General features: G+C 43.1%; 1 protein-coding gene across 3 annotated transcripts in view; it reads right to left on the bottom strand.

The window, feature by feature from the left end:
* Positions 1 to 18,316, bottom strand: part of MAPKBP1 (mitogen-activated protein kinase binding protein 1) — a 52,560-nt gene extending 34,244 nt beyond the window's left edge. For 2 of the 3 annotated variants that reach the window (XM_036845140.1, XM_036845138.1), the window contains exons 1-2: positions 17,995 to 18,316; positions 17,237 to 17,459 (exon numbers count right to left, since the gene is read on the bottom strand). In XM_036845140.1, coding sequence (XP_036701035.1) covers positions 17,237 to 17,353 — 117 coding nt within the window. In that variant the 5' untranslated portion in view covers positions 17,354 to 17,459; positions 17,995 to 18,316. Of the gene's footprint in view, positions 1 to 17,236; positions 17,958 to 17,994 lie in introns of those variants that run through there. The other variant, XM_036845139.1, reaches the window with a different exon arrangement.
* Between the last annotated feature and the right edge of the window lie 3,515 nt (positions 18,317 to 21,831).

The following is a 21,831-nucleotide window of genomic DNA, read 5'->3' on the forward strand; positions in this document are numbered from 1 at the left end:
GCCCAAATGCCAATGAAATATAGCCCAAAAGACACACCAGTCCAGGTAAATGATTCTGGCTGGTGAGTTGGGACACAACTGCTACAGGCAGCTGGCAGCCTGATACATCCACAGTTCTAGGAACATCATGCACAATGAAAACTCAGAATTAAGAAGAGGGTACCCACTTTGTACTCTGCAGTGATCTCCTCCACATCTGCAACACAGCCTAGAAGCAGGGAGAATACTCGAGTTGTGACCCAGCCTTTCCTTGGACAGGTGGAGAGTGTTGAGATGGGGGAAAGCCTACACCAACCTGAAAGAGAGTGTCATCTTTCCCCAGAAGCAAGGCTGCAGGAGGGCAGAATTACTACAGACACACTGCAAAGGAAGGCTTGAATACCCACCCCTCCCAACATGCACTAGGCAGGGCAGTACTGTATCCTCCTAAGAGAAAGAAGGAAAGCAAAATCATCCCTCACTGTAATGAGATAAAGGGATAACTTCATAATAGCCTATTCCCAAGAGAGAAGGAAAGAATAAAGCCAACTGTTTAAGAGCTCTTCTGGCTCTCATTAAAGTAGATGGAAAAAACAGGTGGCTCAGAGGCGACAGACGGGACTACTCATTCATACTAGATAGAACAGTATTTTCCAACACGCAGATTGCAGCCTATTAATGGGATTTGAAATTGATTTAATGGGTTATGAATAACTAAAATAGAACAAAAAATAGATCTCATGGCATGTAGTAATGGTAAGTACGGAACGTGGAACTTTATTTCAGGGGTGTGTGTGTGTGCCCTGGGTCACAATGTAAAGTGTATTCCTTAATGTGAGTTGTTCTCAAAAATGTTTGAAAGTCACTGGGATGCTATGGGGGTCCTCAAAATCCATTAGGGAAGATGAATGACATACTACAAAGTAATCCAGTACGTGATGAGGGTCGTAAGAAAGATACGAAGTGCTCAAAAAGGAGGAAGAGAGATGATTTCTGAACAGGATCAGGAAAGGGAAACAATGAAGCTTTCCTGGAAGACTAGATGGAATGTGGCCTGGTCCTTGCAGTGAGGATAGGGTTTTGACAGATGGAAATACAGAGAAAGGAATTCTCAGTAGAAGAAGTTGCATGAATGAGTTCGACAGAAGGAAACAACAGAGTAGGTGAGCAACAGTGAAAGCAAGGATCTTTTGTAGGAGACTTAGGTCAGGAGAGGTAGACTATAACCAGACCAGGAAGGGCCTTGATTGCCAAACTAAGTGGGGTCAACTGGAGGCTCTGGGAAGCCACTGAAGGGTTTCAAACCAGGGACACAATCAAAGCTATGTTTGGTGATGATGTATAAAAGACACATAGCACAGGCAGGGAGCCCAATTAGGAGGCTATTACAACAGTTCAGGTGAGAGGTAATAAGGATCTAGACCAGCATGAAGATAGTGAGAGTAGAAAAGAAATAATGACAAAGAAAAAAGTGACAAAGCAAACAGAATTGGCAAGACGGGGCACTGTACAACTCTGGAGGAAAAAGACAGAAGACTCAAATTTTGAACTTCAGAGATAGGGAACAAGGTGGTGCTATGAAAAGAAATGTTGCCATGATCAGAAAGAGGAGCTGGGTCTGGACAAAGCGGGTAAGGATGGGAACCGATGATGTCGGTTTTAGACATGTTGAATCTAAGGCGCTTCAGGAACATTTAGTAGGAACCACAGAACATTCAACTTAGCAACATACACATGGAATTGATGCTTGGGAGAGAGGTGAGGACTAGAAATAGATATTTAAGAATTATTCATGGGGGCTTCCCTGGTGGCACAGTGGTTAACGATCCGCCTGCCAATGCAGGGGACACAGGCTCGAGCCCTGGTCTGGGAAGATCCCACATGCCGCGGAGCAACTAAGCCAGGGCGCTACCACTACTGAGCCTGCGCTCTAGAGCCCATGAGCCACAACTACTGAGCCCACGTGCCACGACTACTGAAGCCCGCGCGCCTAGAGCCCATGCTCCGCGACAAGAGAAGCCGCAGCAATGAGAAGCCCGTGCACCACAACGAAGAGCAGCCCCCGCTCTCCGCAACTAGAGAAAAGCCCGAGTGCAGCAAATGAATACCCAACACAGCCAAAAATAAAATAAATAATGAAATAAATAAGTTCTTAAAAATCTATGGAAAGAAAAAGAATTATTCACGGAACTTCCCTGGTGGTCCAGTGGTTAAGAGTCCGCCTTCCAATGCAGGGGACATGGGTTCAACCCCTGGTTGGGGAACTAAGACCCCACACGCCGTGGGGCAACTAAGCCTGCGTGCCGCAACTACTGAGCCTGCGCACCACAACCTGAGAGCCTGCGTGCCACAACGACAGAGCCCACGTGCTCTGGAGCCCACGCACCATAACTAGGGAGCCCGCGTGCCGCAACTAGGGAGCCCGCACACTCTGAAGCCTGCGCGCCACAATGAAAGGTCCCGCATGCCGCAAAAAGACCTGATGCAGCCAAAACAATAATAATAATAAAAATAAATAAAATATTTTTTTAAAAAAAGAATTATTCACATGGAGGTGAAAACCACCACTGAAAGTACAATGAGGCAGGAGAAGACAGAGGGACGAGAGAGTGAGGCTGAGGACAGAAATGGGGCTGTAGCTATTTTTAGAGTACGGAGAAGACGAGGGCTCAGGCAGTTAGAAAGGAGAAGGAGAACCAGGAAGCCAGTGAAGGGGAGAGTTCCCAGAAGGATGGGGTAGTCAATGTAAGTGCTAAAAAGAAGTGAAGAAGCAAGAAATGGACTCTCCAGAGTCCAAAGCCATCTGCAACATAGCACTGGGTCCCCAGCAGTCCCAACCCCCTAAACACATGATCTCAGGAACTCTAAGCAAGGCCTTCTAAACTCTTCTGGTATCTCTCTCTCCAGTCCCTAGATCTGACCAGCCCACAAGCTAGAGGAGAGGCACCAGCCAATGAGAGATCCAGTGGGTGGAGCCAAGACAACTGCACTGCCAGAGAAGGGTTTCTTGTTGAGCCCACAGCATACACGATTCGAATCTGTTCTTGCTTTCTTAGTGCGAGGGACTACTACAGGGAGTCTGCAGTGGCAAGAAAGCAGCTGCTCCCTCGAGACAGAAAACTAAGGGGCCAGAGCCACAAAAGGCCAGGGTCATCTAGGATTTAGCTGACCTCAAACTGGTAAAGAAACCCCAGCAACTGTGAGGAAGCTGATCTCTGTTTTGGTTGCCATGTTTTGTTGCCACCAATTTCTTTCTTCCCCCTTCTCCCCTTCTCTACTTCTTAATCCCACTCAATACAAGTTATAAATACCTGAGTTATAAGTCATTCCAGCCAAACTATGGGCTTGCTATTTCTATAAACAAGCATGTCACAGACCTGTCCGAGGCAGAGCCCTCTCTGCCTTTCCCTCCCTTCCTGCAGGTTAAGAATAACTATGCCTGTCTCTTGCCCACACACTACACTCTAATCTCACAAAGCAGATTCTCCACCAGATTCTGAGAATTGCCACTTATGCAAAAGCCACAGAGGAAGCCAAGGCCAGGAGGCTTTGTGCAGAGACTTAGCCAGCTGGGCAAAGACCCAGTGACCAGCCCTGGGAGGGGGAAGGGGGAAGCGGGTATCATGCCCAAGCTCACTCACTCCTGCTCCTTCAGAGACCAAAGTGCCATCTGGTCAGAGGCAGGAAGAGACACAATGGCCACTCCAAAACTGTAGAACAGACCTTGCCTCTCTACTCTGCTCCTGGTTTCTGTGGCTGATTTATGGTTCTACTTTCTATACCATGAAGTCTCCCAGAAACAACTTCCAGTATGACAGAAAAACCAAGTTCCCTCACTAGAGATCAAGATTTGTTGGAGCTGAGCCAATTCTGCTGTGCTGCGATTAAAACAGCCTTAGCTTCTAAGGAAGGTGAGTCTGCCACTGCTTGGGAAGAGGTGACCTTAGAGATCCTTTAGCATAAGCCCCTGGAGACTGGAGAACAGAGGTTCCCAATTCCGGCTGATCAATAGAATCACTCAGAGGGCTTAACAAGTTTTTTTTTCAGATAGCAGTCCCCACCCTATACCCATCCCCTGCCTCTGCAAGATTCTTGATCAACAGCTATGGAGTGGGGTTCAAGAATCTGCATATTAAAGCTCTCCAGGTGGTTCCAGTGATTAATCAGGTGGGGAACTATTCAATTAAAGCATTTTGCCTTTTCATTTCCAAATTTCAACCCCTCCTGGGACTAGGGAGAAAACAATGCTCTGAGTATTCTTACAAGAATACCCACACCTATGGGGTGCAAAAGGTCTTGGGCAGAGAGAGGATCTACAGTCATAATAGATACCATTTATTGAATGTGTACTCTGCGCCAAGAACTGTGCTAAACGCTTTGTAAGACCATCTCATTGAATACTCTTGACAACTTTATGAAGGACTAGTATTATTTCCATTTTAGTTATGAAGGAGTCAAGTAAATAGTCAGTGGAAGAACCAGGATTCAAACCTAGGTCTGTCTGGTTCCAGAAACCATGGTGACCAAGGAGGGAGTTCAGGTTCTCCAAAACCACCAGGATGTTACAGTTTCTGAAAGAGAACAAAGGGAAGTCACCATGCCATCAGGGAGGCATCAGGGACAGGTCTGAGAACCAAGGTAGAAGGCAAAGGGCACAGGATGAAGTAGAGGGGCAACAGGGTCCTCTCCTCCTAGCGTTAATGTTTTTTAAAAAGTAGCAGGTCTTATCAGTAGCTTAAATGGGTCTAGAAATGTGTTCTGACCTCTCCTCACAGAGATGGTTGCAGAGAAAAGAGTAACAGAGGGTCTTCCAATGTCAGAGTACCCCACCTGGTCAGAGCATGCTCACATCCAGCTGGCATTAGAACCTACAGTCAACACAGGCAGCTGACACCCATTTCCAAGGCAACTAAAATTACAGTGTTAGAAGCAGGGGATTATGATTTCATGTGCAGATGGAGGAAGAGGTAAGGATGGCATCAGACCTCAAACCAGAAGGGAGCGAATGAGAGGCCTCTCGCCAAAGGACTCAATTATAATACAGCCAACAGCGGGCACCCAAGTCCAAACAGCAGCTTGAATAACACAGTGCCTGGTATAGAGCAGGTACTCCTACCCTCTCTTTCTCTTCCAGTTATCAGAAAGGCAAGGATAGGAGACATCTCAATTTAAGCAACCAGAATAAAGGGAAAAAAAATTTTTTTCCTCTCTAAGGTCAGTCCTTGCTATACCAAGACCAGAACCAGAAACAAAGCTTTATGACCTAAAAATCTGATCATCAAGAAAGGTCTAATTCTTCCTCATTCACCACCTCTACATGCCTGAGTTTTCTTAATCTCTTGGTTTCCAAACTTTGTAACCAGGGAGAATACTAACTGTTCCTTATCTGGACTAAGTGTGCAAAGTGAACGAGTGTTCTGGGACAAGGGGAGTGGAGAGGACTCTCAGTGTCCCTGCAATCATGCCAACTTGTTCCATGAGACTCTCCTAGAAGAAGGAAGGTCTCTTCAATGTGTTATTCTCTATAAAATTCTCATTTCCTTTCCATTCCTAACGCTAACACCCTGGTTGAGGCCTTCGGCACCATATTCCTGGATACAGCAATGGTTTTCTAATCAAGCTCCTTACTGTAGACCCTGCCCTCCCCTCCCCAACCCATTAGAATAATCTTTCCATAGTACAGCTATGATCATGTCCCTCACCTGCTCAAAAACTTTCAATGGCTCCTTAATGCCAACTAAATAAATTATAAATGTCTTAGCCTAGCATCCATCTGTCAATGGGCCCTATCATTCTTCTAATTCTATTTCCTTCTACTCACCATATGAATGATGTGCTTTTGGCAATCTGGATTATTCATTATTCTGGAAAGGAGCTCTGGGGCTTTTGTTTATATTCTTCTGCCTGGAATGCCCTTCCCTTCCACCATCCCATACTGAAACCCTACCCTTCCTTCAAGAACCAGCTCAAATATCACATCCCCTATGATTCTTTCCATGATCAACCTGGCCAGAAGTGACTCCTCCCTCCTTGGTATTCTTACAGCAGCACTTAATTTTCATCATTCACATGACATGTGTTACTTAGTACCTTGTAGTACAGAAGTTCTTTAAGGATCTGTCTTATCTCTCCTGCTACTCTATAATCTCCTGTAAGGCAGAGGCTGTATCTCATACAACTCTATGCTTATAGCACAGCACACAATGTTTAATATAGTATATTTGTTGAATCCATTTTTAATACTTTAAAAATATTTGTGAATATTCTTTGGTGCATCTTACTTAGTAAATTCTTTAACCTCCTAGAGAATTCTCCATCTATCATAGCCAAACCTAGAAGTTGGAGCAGGAAGCAGGATTCTGATGCCTTTCCAGAAAGATTGGGGAAGGTCTGAATGGAATAATCCATGTGCCTTGCATAATTACAAACCAAACAGTTTTACCCCTGACTTTAGTAAATACATGCATGGCATGGCTCTTCATAAATCTGACTTAAATTATAATTAACGAGTAAGTCCAAAAAGATAGAGATAATTTTTGTTTAATAAAAGTAACAATACTATTATTTAAAAAGAGCTTTACCTGTCCTTTTTAATCAGAAATGAATGGAGCTATAAGTAGTTATTCTGGCTGTTAGAATTATGAATGACCTGTTTTCTTCTTTACGTTTCTCCATATGGTGTAAAAAAATATTTTCAGAAAGCACATGTACTTCAGAAAGTATAAAAAGACACTTTATTTACCAAAGCTAACCAAGGAAATATTTTTGAGTATCAGAAATGAATTATCTCGGGACTTCCTGAGTGGCTAAGACTCCACGCTCCCAATGCAGGGGGCCCAGGTTCGTTCCCTGGTCGGGGAACTAGAATCCCACATGCATGCCACAACTAAAGGTTCCTCATGCCGCAACTAAAGAGCCCGCATGCAGCAACGAAGATCCCAGGTGCAGCAATGAAGATCCCACGTGCCGCAACTAAGACCTGGCACAGCCTAAATAAATAAATATTTTTTTAAAAAAAGAAATGAATTATTTCAAATTCAAGAAGTTAATGATGAATTTGTGAGAAAATATTTTTATGTCCTATTATTACTAAAAAAACAAAGTTTATTATACCAGATATATTTTCCAACATTTGTACATAACTTCTTTAATAAAATGAGTATACAGATTTTTAAATTTAAACATTTTAAATATGAAATACACATGTTTAAATTGGAGAGACTTTTATCTTTACTGTTTTTTTCTACTTACAAAAATAACACACACTCATTGTAAAAAATTCCAACATTACAGAAATATAGAAATGTAGATAGTGAATGTCCACCATAATCTACTATCCCTCCCTGAGGTAACCAATTTTAACAACAGTTTGGTATTTATAGCCTCACAATTTTTTCTATGCATATACTAACATACATGTTTTAACAAAATATAAATAATCATTAACTTAAAAACTGTTATACAGTTTGCTTTTTGTCACTTAATAGATCTTGTATATCCTCTCATATCAGTATATATAGATTGAACTCATTCTTTTCAACAAGTACAAGGTATTTCATTTATGGATGTACACCAATCTCCTATTGATGGTTACTTGGATTACTTCAAAGATTTCACTACTGTGAATAACGCCCCCCAACAACAAAAAAATTCAGTTATATACACTTTTGTGTGGTGTAAATGTTTGCATAGAATAAAATCCCAGAATTATAACTGTTAAATCAAATGATATGAATATGTAAATTTTTTTTCTAATGGATATTACCAAGTTGTCCTCTAAAAAAGGTTAGATCAGTGTCTGCTTTCACCAACAGCAGAAGGGTATGAGTGCACTTGTTTCCCCACATCTTCATATATTTTCTTTAAGCAAAAATTATTTAAATAGAATATTTCACTCTCGTCCCAACATTAGAAACGTAAAACAATGGGTCATAAAATTAATGCGTTTTCACTCTGCCTTTTAAATTCTTAGTCTGAAAGGAAGCTCTAAGACTAATTCACTTCCCAAATTATTTCCCAGTATAAATGAATTAGCCCCAAAAGAAGAAAAAAGTTATATTTATTTCTACAGAAGCTACTGCTGTTAAAGAGCATGCTTACTACTCCAGTGATTTCCAATCAGACACAGTAAATTAGGACTCCCCCCACTCCTGGTTCACTAGCTTGCCTTTTTTAATTCCCCAAAATCATATCCATAGCCCTGAAATAAACTACACAGTAGTTAGTATCAAAAAGAATATTTGCTAAGCCTTTCTTTTGGTCAGTAGTTAAAGTATAGTTGATACAAGTTAATATTGGCAAGAAAAAGGGGCTGAAGATAGGTCACAATAAAAAGCTGCACAGGGAGGATGATTCAGTGCTGGAACAGAAGAGGTTGAACCTGCAAAAAAGGACTTCTCACAAATGGAAACTTGAAGGAATAAAATCTTGCCAGAAAATTAGAAGAAAATTCCTGGATATTCTAGAAATCTGTGGACCCTGATAATATTAGCAACCCCGTAATAGCTAAATCTCATTGAATCCTCACAACAGCCCTGGGAGAAAGCCATTAGTATTCCAATTTTACAAATGAGAGAGAATCCAGTTCCCTCAGAAGTGAGGAAGCTGTCCCACCAGCCCCCACTACACACACACACACACACACACACACACACACACACACACGCACACACACACACACACGCACACGCACACGCACACGCGCACACACACACACACACACACACACACACACACACACACACACACACACACCCAGCATGGCTACTTAAAGTATGGCCCAAGGAAGAGCAGCATGGGCGTCACTTGGGAGCCTGGTAGTAATGCAGTCTTGGGGTGGGTCTGAATCTCAATCTGCATTTTAACAGGACCACTGGCCTCTTGCCCCCACCCACTAATCTGTCTACACCTCAACTCAGAGAAGCCCTGTTCACCAGCCAACTATGAGGGAAAGTCTCTACCACAGCTGCTGTGGAGGCCTCAAAAGGGAGACCAAAGCAGCCTGGGGAAGGAAGGACATCATAAGGAGAAAGGGCATGTTCAGAAAAGTCAGCAGCAGGTTATTATGACATATGAAAACCATCATGGTGTGCAATGATACTCTGCTTTTCCAAATAGAAGCTGACCAATAGTGTCAGGGTACCAGAGGCAAGCCTGCAGCCTGCCCATTGCATGTTTAGTCCTGACAAGCAGCTGCTTGCTTTTCTCTAGGCAGTAGCTGAGTGATGGCAAGAGTCAAGATTTCTGAGCATGCTCCGAGCTCCTCCCCCATGATCACAAACGAGCTTGGGGCTTCCTCTCCTCAGGACTAACTGGGGCAGCTGCAGGAAAGCATGCATTAAGATCCCATGCTTTTGCACCCATAATGTTATCACTGTTGCCTATTTGAGGAAATAAATCAAAATAATACAAGTTTGAGATCAGGTGAGGCAAGGCACTTGCTCAAGGAACTTAGCAACCCTGGAGCCCACCCAGCCAAACAGAGTCAGGTGGGCAAATGACCTCATTTTTGCTCATTTTCATGTTCACTGAGCCCCAACTGTCATCATCCAGATCAGCCCTGGCACAGGGTATTTTAGATCCAGCTTCTTTCACAGAAAACAGGCATTTCAACTCAGCGACTCTCCACGGCTTCAAAGATAAGGTCCGCTGTGCGTAGGGACAGCCACAGAGGTAACAAAGAGGTGGAGAATGGAGATGAAGAAGGAGAGATTTGGGGTAGGGGGCACTAACAAGCAGTCAGGAGTGTGAGCTACAGAATCAACCGCCAACTAAGAGCAGAACAGTTTAAAGCCTCATGATACCCACACACAAAAACAACCGAGGCATCTGTTGGTCTCCACTTCACTGCCCCACCTCACTCCAACCCCAAGAGAGAAGCAGCAACTGTTTGTGGCTTATGGTCATCTGGAACCACACAGCTGTGCCCTGTCAACTTAACATTCACGTACCCACAGAACCACGAGCTGTACAGTTCCTAATGGTACCATAGAATGAGAAGTTGGGAATACAGTTCACGAAATCTGGAGTTGGGAGTGGGAAGAGGAGCAAGGATGCAAGGGACAAGGGTTACTGAATGATGATTCTAAAATAACATCCTAAGAAGTTCATTAAATTAACTTTTATGGGGAATGTTGGGGGAAAAGTATATTTTTTAAAGTACTGCCCTTTTCCAAGCTGATCGCAGATGTGACTCTTGGCTATAGCAATACTGGGCATACTTCTGTGCTCAGTGTCATGTTTTGCACATGAAGACTCCCTGGGAGGAGTACAGGATAAAGATTAAGAGCAGGCTTTGGAGTTAAGATAGCCAAGATCTGAATCCCAGCTCAGTCATCTACTGGCTATATAACCACCTCTCTGAGCATCAGTTTCCTAATTTACGAAATGGGGATAGTAATAGTACTTATAGTAGGGTGGTGGGAAACTTAAATGAGATAATATACGTACATGCTTAAGCACAATACACAGCAAAAAACGCAATAAATGTTAGCCATTATTACCACTACAAATATTATTATTTCTAGTATTATTATTGTAAGATAAAGACAGGAAGCACTGACAACAAAGGCTGGAAAGGGGTGGTTCCAATAAGCATACTACCTGGAAATGTTGAATAGCACAAATCTATAATGGATAGAGAAGAAGAAACTTGAAAAGAACAAATAGTCAAGATCAAGTCCTTGAGTATTTTGATTTTTAACAATAAAATCATCTTAATTACATAAGAGAAAAATCTCATCTCACCTTAATGACACCATTAGCATCACATCCTTCAGAAACTTGGCAGTGTTCTACTTCTTGACTTTGGTGGTGGTTACGTGAGCAATCATTTTATAATTATTCACAATACAAGGTTATATTATTATATTTCATAAACTTTCAATGTCTGTTATATTTCACAATTTTTTTAAGTTTCGTTTTTAAGTGCAAGCACCTTTAATGGGTCAGCTGAACTCACGGGGAAGTGACCAGAAGCACCACTAAAGGAACAAAGAAAGCAAAGACAGAGGAGAGGTATGATGGAAGTCAGAAACTTAGTGAGCTCAGCACAAGTGAGAAGCAATGTTCAAACCCAGAAGAACCTGAGGAATTCCTTCTCAGGATTCCTCCAAAAGAGAATGTGACAAAGTGGGGGAAAAAACCAAAATAAAACAGCCATGTGGTCTCACAAAGTGTTGTTCCAAGATCTTCCAGTACATTTAAATCTCAACTATGAATGAAGGGGCAGGGAAGGGAAAGTATCTTTAGCTCCATTCCAGGTTTAGGGGGAGAGATAAAGTGTATAAATTTAAAAATCTAACCTAAAAAGAGATTGTTTTATAGACTAGGGAATCAACACACAGAGCATTACAAACATTCTCTGTGATAAAATGAGAGAGCGTGGAATTCACTCCCTAGAAGTCTAAGAGGAGATATCCATAATATGAACTCATTCTTCTGTAAGCGTCCTTCAAAACCAGAGGAAAATGCTGTGGCCAATTAAGAAGCACTGTGAACTTGCTGATACAACAGTTAGGAGGAAGGAAACCAAGATTTGGAAAATCTGAACAACCAAAAATACCAACCCTAAAGATCTACACTGCCCAATCTGTCTGCCACACTCACTTTATTTCTTGCCCTCCCCCTACCCCCCATTTTTAAAAAAGAGGTAACAGAAGTTAAAGTAAAATCCACAATGTGGATTATTCAGTAAACTTCCAAACAGGTGGGCAGCTCTCACTCCACACCTCTACTGAGAACTGATGTGAAAGAAAGCTGACAGAAACCTGGCCCTGTCCTGCATTAAACAACAGAGCCCAGAGGAGAGGCTTAGCTTGTAGCAGTGGGAATGTGATTCATAATATAACAAATCCTACTGAAAACACTGTAGCTTTTTTTCCTACCAACAGGGCAGTCTGGACATGAAGTAAAAACCAACAGATACTCTGAGAACAACAGTGGGACAGACCATGTTCCCAGAGAAGCTTAGTTTGAATAAACATAGTCCCAAATTTCAAGCCCTAGACTGTTTTCCAAACAAAGAGGCAGTGATAACCGCCACAAGTCCAACTTGAGACTCAGGAGGTTGACAGAGAGGTTGTAGAGGTCAGGCTGAAGCCTCATTTCTATGAATGCTTTTTCATTAGTCAAGAAATGAAAACACACAGACAACAAACGGAAGAGAGAAGTGAAGTCAGAGAAATACCAATGGCCCCAAAGACAGTCAAAATACTAGCAAGAAAGAAGACAGTGACTCAAACAGATCCAACAGGGGAAACTTGCCCTAAATTACAAGCTGAGAGACGGAAAAGAAACTTGGAAAGCAGCAGTACTGTTAAGACTCCGAAATAAGTGAGGCCAAACAGACGAGGGGAGGCTTTGCAAGACAACTTAAAGCCTGAAGAGGCTGGGCTATTTTAGACAGCAAAGCAAGAGGTGTTGGGCTGCAGAGAGAAGAATCCTCTCTCTCCAGTGAGACTTACTTTGAAGGCTGAGGGCAGCTGCAGGCACCGGAGGGAAAAGGAAATGGAGATCAAAGGAACAAGACCAGAACACCTCACGCTTTTCCCTGTACACCACCTGTTCTGAGGAGCTCAAGACACTTCACAAGCCTTAACTGAAGACGGTATCATAGACAGAAAACGCAACAAGAACTTGCCCAAGTTCACTCACAAAGACAGGTGAGGGGCAGGGCTGCTGGCCACAGAGGCCTCTACCCTCGGTCATCTATTCTAGGTGGGGAGCCCAGAGTATGTATTAAACACTAAAAACTCTTGGTTGCTATGAGTCCCAAGGGCAGTGGGTAGTGGAATGGTGACAAAAAAACTGGCTAGGACTCAGGGATATTATCATAAAGTTTTCCTATTTCTGCCCCCAAGGGAAATTCCTGCTGATCTAAGTAAGGCAATGACCAGCTCCTTACATCTTACCCTACAACAGGGCACTTCTCTCACATCTATCCCTGATACAGCAGTTTAACAGAGCAATCAGTCCAGAAGATACAATGGAGATTAAAAAAACTACTCAAGGAGAAGAGTATACTTACTGGGCTAGCTTTATATATTCTCAAGAAGCCTCAATGAGGACTTGGGTATGAAGCCAACAGATTTCAGGGTGGGCTGAAACCAGCAGTGGGCTTCTGGTGGAACTTAATATATACACAACTAACAAACTCTACCCCCAGAGGTTCTGGTTCCATATAGATAGGATGGGGCCCAGGAATGCGTATTTTTTTAAAAGCTGCACAGGTACTCTGATGTCTTACTGCCCTCCTGACCTCTCCCCCAAGTTGAGCGCCATCAAGCTAGAGCCAGCCAGTGATCCATAAATGCTTTGAAAAAAGGATTTCCCTGGTGGCGCAGTGGTTGAGAATCCGCCTGCCAATGCAGGGGACACAGGTTCGAGCCCTGGTCCGGGAAGATCCCACATGCGGCGGAGCAAATAAGCCCAAACGCCACGACTACTGAGCCTGCGCTCTAGAGCCCGTGAGTCACAGCTACTGAAGCCTGCACACCTAGAGTCCATGCTCCGCAACACGAGAACCACTGCGATGAGAAGCCCGTGCACTGAAGAGTAGCCCCGGCTCGCCACAGCTAGAGAAAGCCCGCGTGCAGCAACGAAGACCCAACGCAGCCAAAAATAAATAAGTAAATAAATAAATTTATATTAAAAAAATGAATATGACTCCTCACTGCCAAATAGGCATAATAAAGAGTCTCAATACTAATACCTGGGCTCAAACACTAATCCAAAACTGAAATTAGATTACTGCCAGTTTTTTCTTCTCTATGAAACTCACCTACACAAATTCTTCTTACAGCCACATATTAAAAGGCTCAAAGCACTACCATACAATCAGGCAGGAGAAACACTGGGGGAAGAAATGGTGGTGGGGGGAGGATATGAATTAGACTTATATTCATAAAAACTGAGAACTAGAAGAAAGTTGCAGTCACCTTGCCCATTGTTTCCAAAGGGATAATATATAACTCGGATTGTATTAATGGCTATTAATAAGGAAGAAGATTTCAAAACCTCCCTCACTCACTTTTTCAAAACCTAACAACCCTCCAGCACAGGCAATCCTTTTGTATCCCTAATTTAAATCTTGCCTGCTTGGCTTCAGTCCATTTCTGTCCTTTGTTAAAATGAAAAACCACCCAGCTCCTTCCACATAAAAATCTTTCAGAAACTTTAAGAAAAGAGGGGGAGGGTTAGCCACCAAGAGCACACACATTTGCTTCTTAAGGAAAACACAGTTCAACTGAGATGAGAGAAAGAACTGACAATTGCACAGGATTTGAAGTTGAAGAGTGTTTACAACTGATAACTTTGAGTTACACTTCATCAAGACTCAGCAGATCTGGCATAAAACCTCAAATTACTCTTTTCCAATTCTATTACACTGCAGAGACTTCCTTCCCTCCCTTAGAGAAAGTTTAATACAAATCTCAGCTCTCATCTACTCTCTCTAATAACCTAAATCCCCATCTCTACTGGCTCTCACTTTGGCTTTTAACCATATTTTAACCATATTTTTAACTAGGTCTCTCCTGAATTAAAAAGCCTTTAATGAGCACTACTTTCCCTTCTCTCTAATGCTCTTCACACCTAAATAGGCTGCATCTCTATTTCTTTTTTTCACATTTTATTCTTCCTAATTTTCTCTTCTAAAGAGGTCACAAACTCCTCCTGATCATTTTTGCTATTCTTCTGGAACTTCAAGTTTATCCCCACTATATTTGACATCTTTAAATTGTTCTCATTCATTTATTCATTTAGTATTTAGTGCATTCCTTACACTGTACTACACAGTGTGACGTAAAGGAAATAAAAAAGAACATGGCCCTGACTTAGGAAATGAAGACATACATAAAAGAACAATTAGAGATTGGTTCCAAGGTAGTAGGGTTAGTTAGAGAAGGCCCCGTGGCTCCAGTAAATATAGAGTTGGATCTAAAAATAAGTGGAGAATTTGGTGAAAAGCCTACTTTAGATAGCAGGAACAGTTATGATTCAAAACAGCAGGCCATATGAGGTAAGAGCTGCAGAAAGGCCCTCTGTCGCTTCCTTCTTTGTCCCCACCCCACACAAAAGGTATATGTCTTTTGGTCTTCAAATTTTGTTTCAGAGTTATTTATCCATGAAGCACAAGCTCTCTGACTGTTACCACAGCTACCACATACTAGAGCAGCTCACAAAGCCTTGTACACCAGGTCTTAATGTTGGTTACCACAAGGCAGGCTTTTAGAATCATCTCAGGTAGAGTCTTCAGTAAGGAGTGTGGGGAGTCAGGCATCTGCAAGGTCCGAGGCACACAAAGGCAGCTACTACTTTGGGTGCTAAAGATATGCACCAGCACTCTTGCTCTGTCAGACTGTTCAAGAGTCATTCAACTTCAGCTAAGTATTTCCTTCATTCACAGCTCTAGGACAAACAAAGCCATTTAAAGCAGTCTGAAGCACTGAATTCCTATTTGAAGCAGGGATGTTTAATGGTGATGCCAAGGATTCCCTTTTTCACTGTTTTCCTTAAGAGTTTCTCCTCTTCTCTTGCCTCAGGACTCACAGTTCAAGCATCCCTTCCTCTGTGAAGTTTTTTTCTAATCCCCCTAAACTGATTTAGGTTCCCTCCCCTGTGCTGCCCTTAACACCTTTATACATACTTCTAGGACAGCACTTACCGCACCATGTTGTAATTATTTGTTTACATGTCTGACCAGCCACAAGCTCTTTGATGGCAAGGATATAATGTTTTATTCATCGCTGATTCTACACATAATAGGCACACAATAAACGTTTGTAGAATGCATTAATGATGAACGACATGGTAAATTTTAAAGAATGGTAGCCGTACCATCCAGATTCCAGACCAAAATTACAATAAGTATTAATACTGAAGACTAAACTCCCATCATACATTTCTATTACCTATACCATTCTTGGTCAGAAAAAGAGGCCAAAGATAAAGAAGATGGCTCTAATAGTGCTGGTCATTGCCAAGTTACCAGCCAAGAATACGAGAGCTTACAGTACTAAGAATGATCCAACACAACAAATGAGTGAACGGAGCCAAATCTAAGACAGTGTCTATGTTTCAGGCTCATTCTCCTGCCTCTGGAGACTATGAACAATGATTAATAAGAGCCCTTGGAAAAGTCACTATCTCCACAGCCATGGAACCTTGTGCCCAATTTTGATTCCTGTTGAATGAAATATACAGCAAAGGTGTTCACCTTCTGACCAAATCCAAGTAAGGTTTTGCTAAGGGACAGGGATCTGAGTTAAGTCCTCCCAGAACTCTGCCATGCTGTACATTAGCATTCTAAATCATTCCTCACTGGGTTTACTCATCTCTGAAGAGATACAGGCAAGGCAATAAAATGCTGCGGTCTCAAATGCCTCTCCCTGTAGCAATCCTGCACTACACAAGGCTACTGTGTTTACAGGCTGCTTATAAGACACAAAAGCCTAATCTGATCCTGTGGGAACAAGGCCCCAGGTTCCCTCAGGGATTACATAAATTTGTCTACTTTTGTATTCCCAAACTTGTGGGGCTCTACAAAGTTGAAGAAAGCATAAACACCTACACCCAGACATGGCAGGAGATGGGAAGGGACTTGGTCTCTGACGAACTTCTGCAGCAGGGTGGGATATAGTGAATGAGATAAGCAATGTTCAAGGGCAAACCAGAATTGCTTGGCTGGCAGATATTTGGCCCCTCGCATGTTATCATTCCTAAAAAGCCAAGAAACTCCACTTAAATTAATTCAGGTCTCTTGAATAGATAAGTAAATTTGTTTTGACACCAGGGAAGAGCATTTACCTAGCCGATTCCTCCGACTAGGTGTTTTAGCGTATTTCTTTCTGCTACCACTGTCTTACATAACCCCAGCTGTGACACTAACACTTGCGGCTACATTAGTGGCAGCTTAGCCCTTCACAGGATACGTGGTCCCACTACCCTCTTCCAAGAAGGAAAACTGAGTTACAGCATATCAACTGGCTTCCCCAAGCACAGACTTAGTTTGTAGTGAGGCCACAACTGAACCCAGGTTGCCTTCCTCATGTTCTTCCCTTTTCATAGATGAATCTCAGCATGCTCATCCCTGCTTGCTCATTGCTTTCTTGAGGGGCAGAGATGGGCACACTTGGTCCTTTAGAGCCAAAGTGAGCTTCTAGTTCTCCTCTTTCCCAAGAAAGAGTAAGGTAAAAGACGTACATGGAGCAGAGGAGGGGAGGGGAGGAAAGGGGTGGCTCCCAATACTAGGACTCACCTTGGAGCTGAGGTCCTCTCGCCGGTTTCCTGCCTTACTCCTGCGTAATTTGATGGATGGGGATCGCAGAAGGTTCTTGATCCGGCTGGTAATGGTTGACCCTTCCACAGCCATCATGATGAGGAGCCCCCCGGGACACTTCCTGGCGCAATCTTAGGACTTGTCTCAACAGCGGCACTGCTTTCCCACTCCACAGGGCCTTCCAGTATGCCCTCTCACTGACCTGAGATGGCAGAAGCCACCTTACCTTCCGCCTAGCCGTGTCTGCAGCTCTTATCTCTAGGTACTGCCCTCTCCCTTCGCCTCATCCCAACCTTCAAGCCCAGTGCGGTTTCTTACAACGCCTGAAGGACAGACTCATGTAAAGGGGGGCTAAAAAGCCTGAGCTGCGAGGAAACGCCAGGGCCACACCTGCCAGAAAGGATGGGATGGGCCCTAGAAGGGCTAGTGGCCGGTCTGATTCCCGTTAATTCCCAACTGTTCTCATGGCATCTGCAGTGTCCAAAGAAGGAGACCGCCGAGGCCACCGAGGAGTCCCACGGGGTCCTTGAGCACCTGCGCTGGCGGCCGCAGGGACACTCAGCGTGGCGGGGCTCGCTGTGGCCCTGCAACCCGCTCTGCCACGGGAGCCTCCCTCCCCCACCCACGACCCTCCTGAGCTCGCTCTCGGCCAGCCGCAGGAGCCCTAAACCTTTCACTTTCCGCTCCCTCAGAAGCCCCTGCTACTCGCCGGCGCCCCCACTCGAGCCCAGCCTCACCAGCCCCGTGCCGCGCGGGCCGCCCGGCTCGCAGCACCCTCAGGCATCGCGCTCAGCGATTTCAGCTCCGCGGCGGCAGCAGCAGCACAGCTATGGTGGCACGAGCGGCTCAAAACGCGAACTACCGCCTGGGCTCAGCTACGAGCTGGGTAGGAGGAGCGGAGGCGAGGGGGAGCGGTCTCTACGCAGGAGGGCGTTCCCAGAGTGGACGAGTACTGCTCATAGGGGCGGAGCCAATGAAAGGGTCTAGGAAGTAGAGGACAGGGGACTTGCGAAGCAAGGATTCCGCACAAGGCAGTCGCAAGTACGGTTCCTAGAGGAAGGTCGGCAGAACACGGCTTCAGAACTGAGAAAACCAAGCCTTTTATGGTATCATCAGGCCCGGTCCCCCAGATAAGTGCACTTCCCAGAGCCCCAACAAAACGGTAACCACGCCCCCAGGGTGCTACGGTTGGCATTTGATAGACCCGAAGGACCAGAGCTGAAACTAACTCCTAGCTCAGAATTACAAGACTGGGGTACAGCCATAAGGTCTGTTCCCAAGCGCTGGGATTTAAAACGGATATAAGTTTCTGCTCGCCGCCCGTCCGGCGCGTTGACCTACGTGGAAATGACTCTCCTGAGTAACTCTTTAGATCGCTGAGAAGTGTATTGAACTAGGCAACCTGATTGGCCGTGATGGAAGAAAGGGGAGGGAGCTTAGGCGGGAAGGGAGGCGGGGTGTCAGGTCAATGTGCCTATGGATCTGTTTCATGGATTCCTTAGCCTCCAATGTTCCATTGTGTTCTCATCCAGAGTTAACCAGGACTTTGTTGCTCCAGATATTTTCCATGTTCCTGTCAAAATTTACTCGTGAAACCTTTTCCCTAGTACAGTTACTTTGGCGAGATCACTGCCAAGCTTGCTGTCACTAGATTCCGTGGTATAGTTTTTCTAGCTCATGGGTGGGGTGTGGGGGATGGCAGAGCGTGCACAGAAATACCTTTACATATTTCATACGTGTTTCAGCCTAAGCTTATTTTCTAGGAGCCTTTCTGCCTCATTGCTATTTAGAGAAATTACCTTACAAAAAGGTTAACCTATGCCAAAACACTTGAGCTCCAGAGAAATAGTACACTGATACATCTCTCATCTGACCCAAACAGATCCTTGGAACCCCTGGGGGAGATGACCTGTTAGCAAGAGGGAAGGACTCCTAAACCCACTGCTGTGAGTGGGTCTTGTACAGCCAAGTGGCAAAACAGGTATATACTTGTGTGTATTGTAGCAGATATTAAAAATGAGAACTGTAAAGCTAACAAGTTGACAAAAAGATCAGGGAAGTCACCTCCTGGGAAGACCAACTGGTAGTAGCTACCAGATGCATGAAGCTTCCTTCCCTTCAACCATGTATTGCAGACATAATGAAATATAAAATGGGATTTTCACATTTTCTAATCTGGAGAAGGAGCCAAGGGTCATTAGCCACAACAGTAAGAAATAGGGGGTTGGTTCCTTCAACTCCTTGCTAGTCTGTGATTTTACCTCCATGGGGGGGGGGGGGCGGGGGGAGAGAAGGAACCAATATAACACTGTTAATAAAGGGTGCCACCTGGTGTCCTTATTTGTGTGCTGCATTCCCTAGCAACTGCCATCTCCACCCACTAGAGTTGTCCCTAATTCTCTCCAGACAATTTTTGTGTCCACTAGTGGTTTTCTCACTTACATAACCACTCATGGCCAGGAAATGGGCTTACAGAATGTCATTGGTCATTTCCTGTACAAAGCTACCTTGATTTATCCTCTTAGAGAAAATGTTCCCCAAATTACTCCCATCTGAAGCTGAAATTGCAGAGACAATACAAGCTCCTGCTTTCATTGTCGAAGATGATCTAGGCGAAAAGCAACTGAGAACAGTGTAATTAAGAGATTTCTTAAGTCTAGAATCTGGATACTTCCAGTATAGGATCAAAATCACGTATTTTTAATTCTTCACAATTTAGTCCAACCTTCACCATCTAGGATACATAGCATGTAGCCTTTTAAGTGCCAATATGGGAATACGCTGTAAGATGAGAAAATAATAATCCCAGGTCCAATGTGAACAGGATTATTCCCTTTTATCCAAATTAAATAATTGCTATCCCACCCTCCAAAATGCAGCTGACCCTTACATACGTTATTTCACTGTTCGTGTGCTATTTCACTTTTTATTCTGCTTGTCTATGTCCTCAATATGTATACATGGTTATCAGATTCTAAAATTCTAGATGTCTAGGAAAGGTGTATACCATTGTCTGTTTTCATGATGCTCATTAGATAAGATTTTTAAATTCACCCTAGACTTAACATACAAATAAGTGCTATTATAAGATCCTGGAAAACTAACAGGCTAAACATTTGCTCATCAATTCAAATATTTATTGAGCACCTTTACACGTAAGGCACTGTGGGACAGCTGAGACCAGTGTTCGCAGTTGGAAACAGGATGGATCTCAAAACAATGCTTCCAATACTGCTTTCCTATTTAACAAAATCTATCAGCAGAGTTTACAATGATAGAATTTAGTAGAGCTTAGATTTGTCTCAAAATTTCCAACTCATCCAGATGGTTTAGCCTTCTCACCCTCCATACATACCTCCATCACTATCACTCAACACTTAACATATCTTTGTAGAGCAGTTCAGTCATATTTAATATATTACAATTATGCCTCAGTTCAAAAGTTGTATATATCAAATTATTTCCCTCTAAATTTCAAAAACACTTTTTTGGCTGTTTTTTTTTTCTCCAAATGGCAGTAAGTCTATTTTCTCTGCATCCAGCAATTCATGTTCATGTAAAATTTCATTAGAGATAACACAATAACATGAAGTACTGATGCCCTTACATTTTCTTAAAAATCAACAATTCTGTGCAAGAAATCTATTCTGATTCTTGATTATAAAAGTATCCGAAAATGTTCCTACTCTGTGCCTCTGTGCATTTTTTTCTTAATCTCCTGGGAGTGAGGAATAAGGGTCATCATTTTTCAGACCCATCTTCAAAGTGCATTTACCTCTCAATTCACCTGGTATCATTCCATTTCAATATCTCAACTAGTATAATTAGGGGGAAAAAACTATACTACTAAACCCTGCTCCAAATAATATATGGACTGTCTGCCTTACTTCCATGTTCAAAACATTTTTCAACTTGTTATAGAAAGGCCTGTTGTTAAGTATTTCATCATAATTCTGGGGAAAAAAATTACACACAGTAATTTGTATGAAGTTCATATAACTGGACTTGATCTGTTAGTGACTCTAGAGTAGTTCAATGTCTAAAAGGACTCCTTTAATAAAGAATTTTTGTAAACTGTTATACTAGTTAACATATGGCTTGCTTTAAGAATATCTATTGTCCTTAGCCACTACGACTATGTTTATGTCCTGTTATTCACCAGGGGAACAGGTATGTTACACCCTGAACACCCTGGTACTATGAGGCTAGCCATTCTTCACTGTAGAATGACTCCTTAAGCCAAATACTTGCCATCAAGTTGTACAAAATTTCGAAGTCTCCATGTAAAACACGCTGCAAAGATGAGAACACCAAAAACCTCCTCCAAATGGCATGTCCGAAACTTTGAAAACAGTAAGGAATACCTATTATTATCTCCTTCAGTGGCACTTCTCCCAAATATGTCTCAGGGCATTAGAATTCTCTACTCCAACTCAGCACAAACCTCCCAACACCAAGTCCTGCTTTAATTATTGTAACTGATTTATTTCAAGTTTATACATTCTTCCTTCCACTTGCCAAATTTCTTCTGTTCTTAGGTTTCTAAAAAAATAGTCATTTTTCAAAAGCAGAAA

This window comes from Balaenoptera musculus, chromosome 2 (genome assembly GCF_009873245.2).
Source record: "Balaenoptera musculus isolate JJ_BM4_2016_0621 chromosome 2, mBalMus1.pri.v3, whole genome shotgun sequence".
Classification (NCBI taxonomy): Eukaryota; Metazoa; Chordata; class Mammalia; order Artiodactyla; family Balaenopteridae; genus Balaenoptera; species Balaenoptera musculus.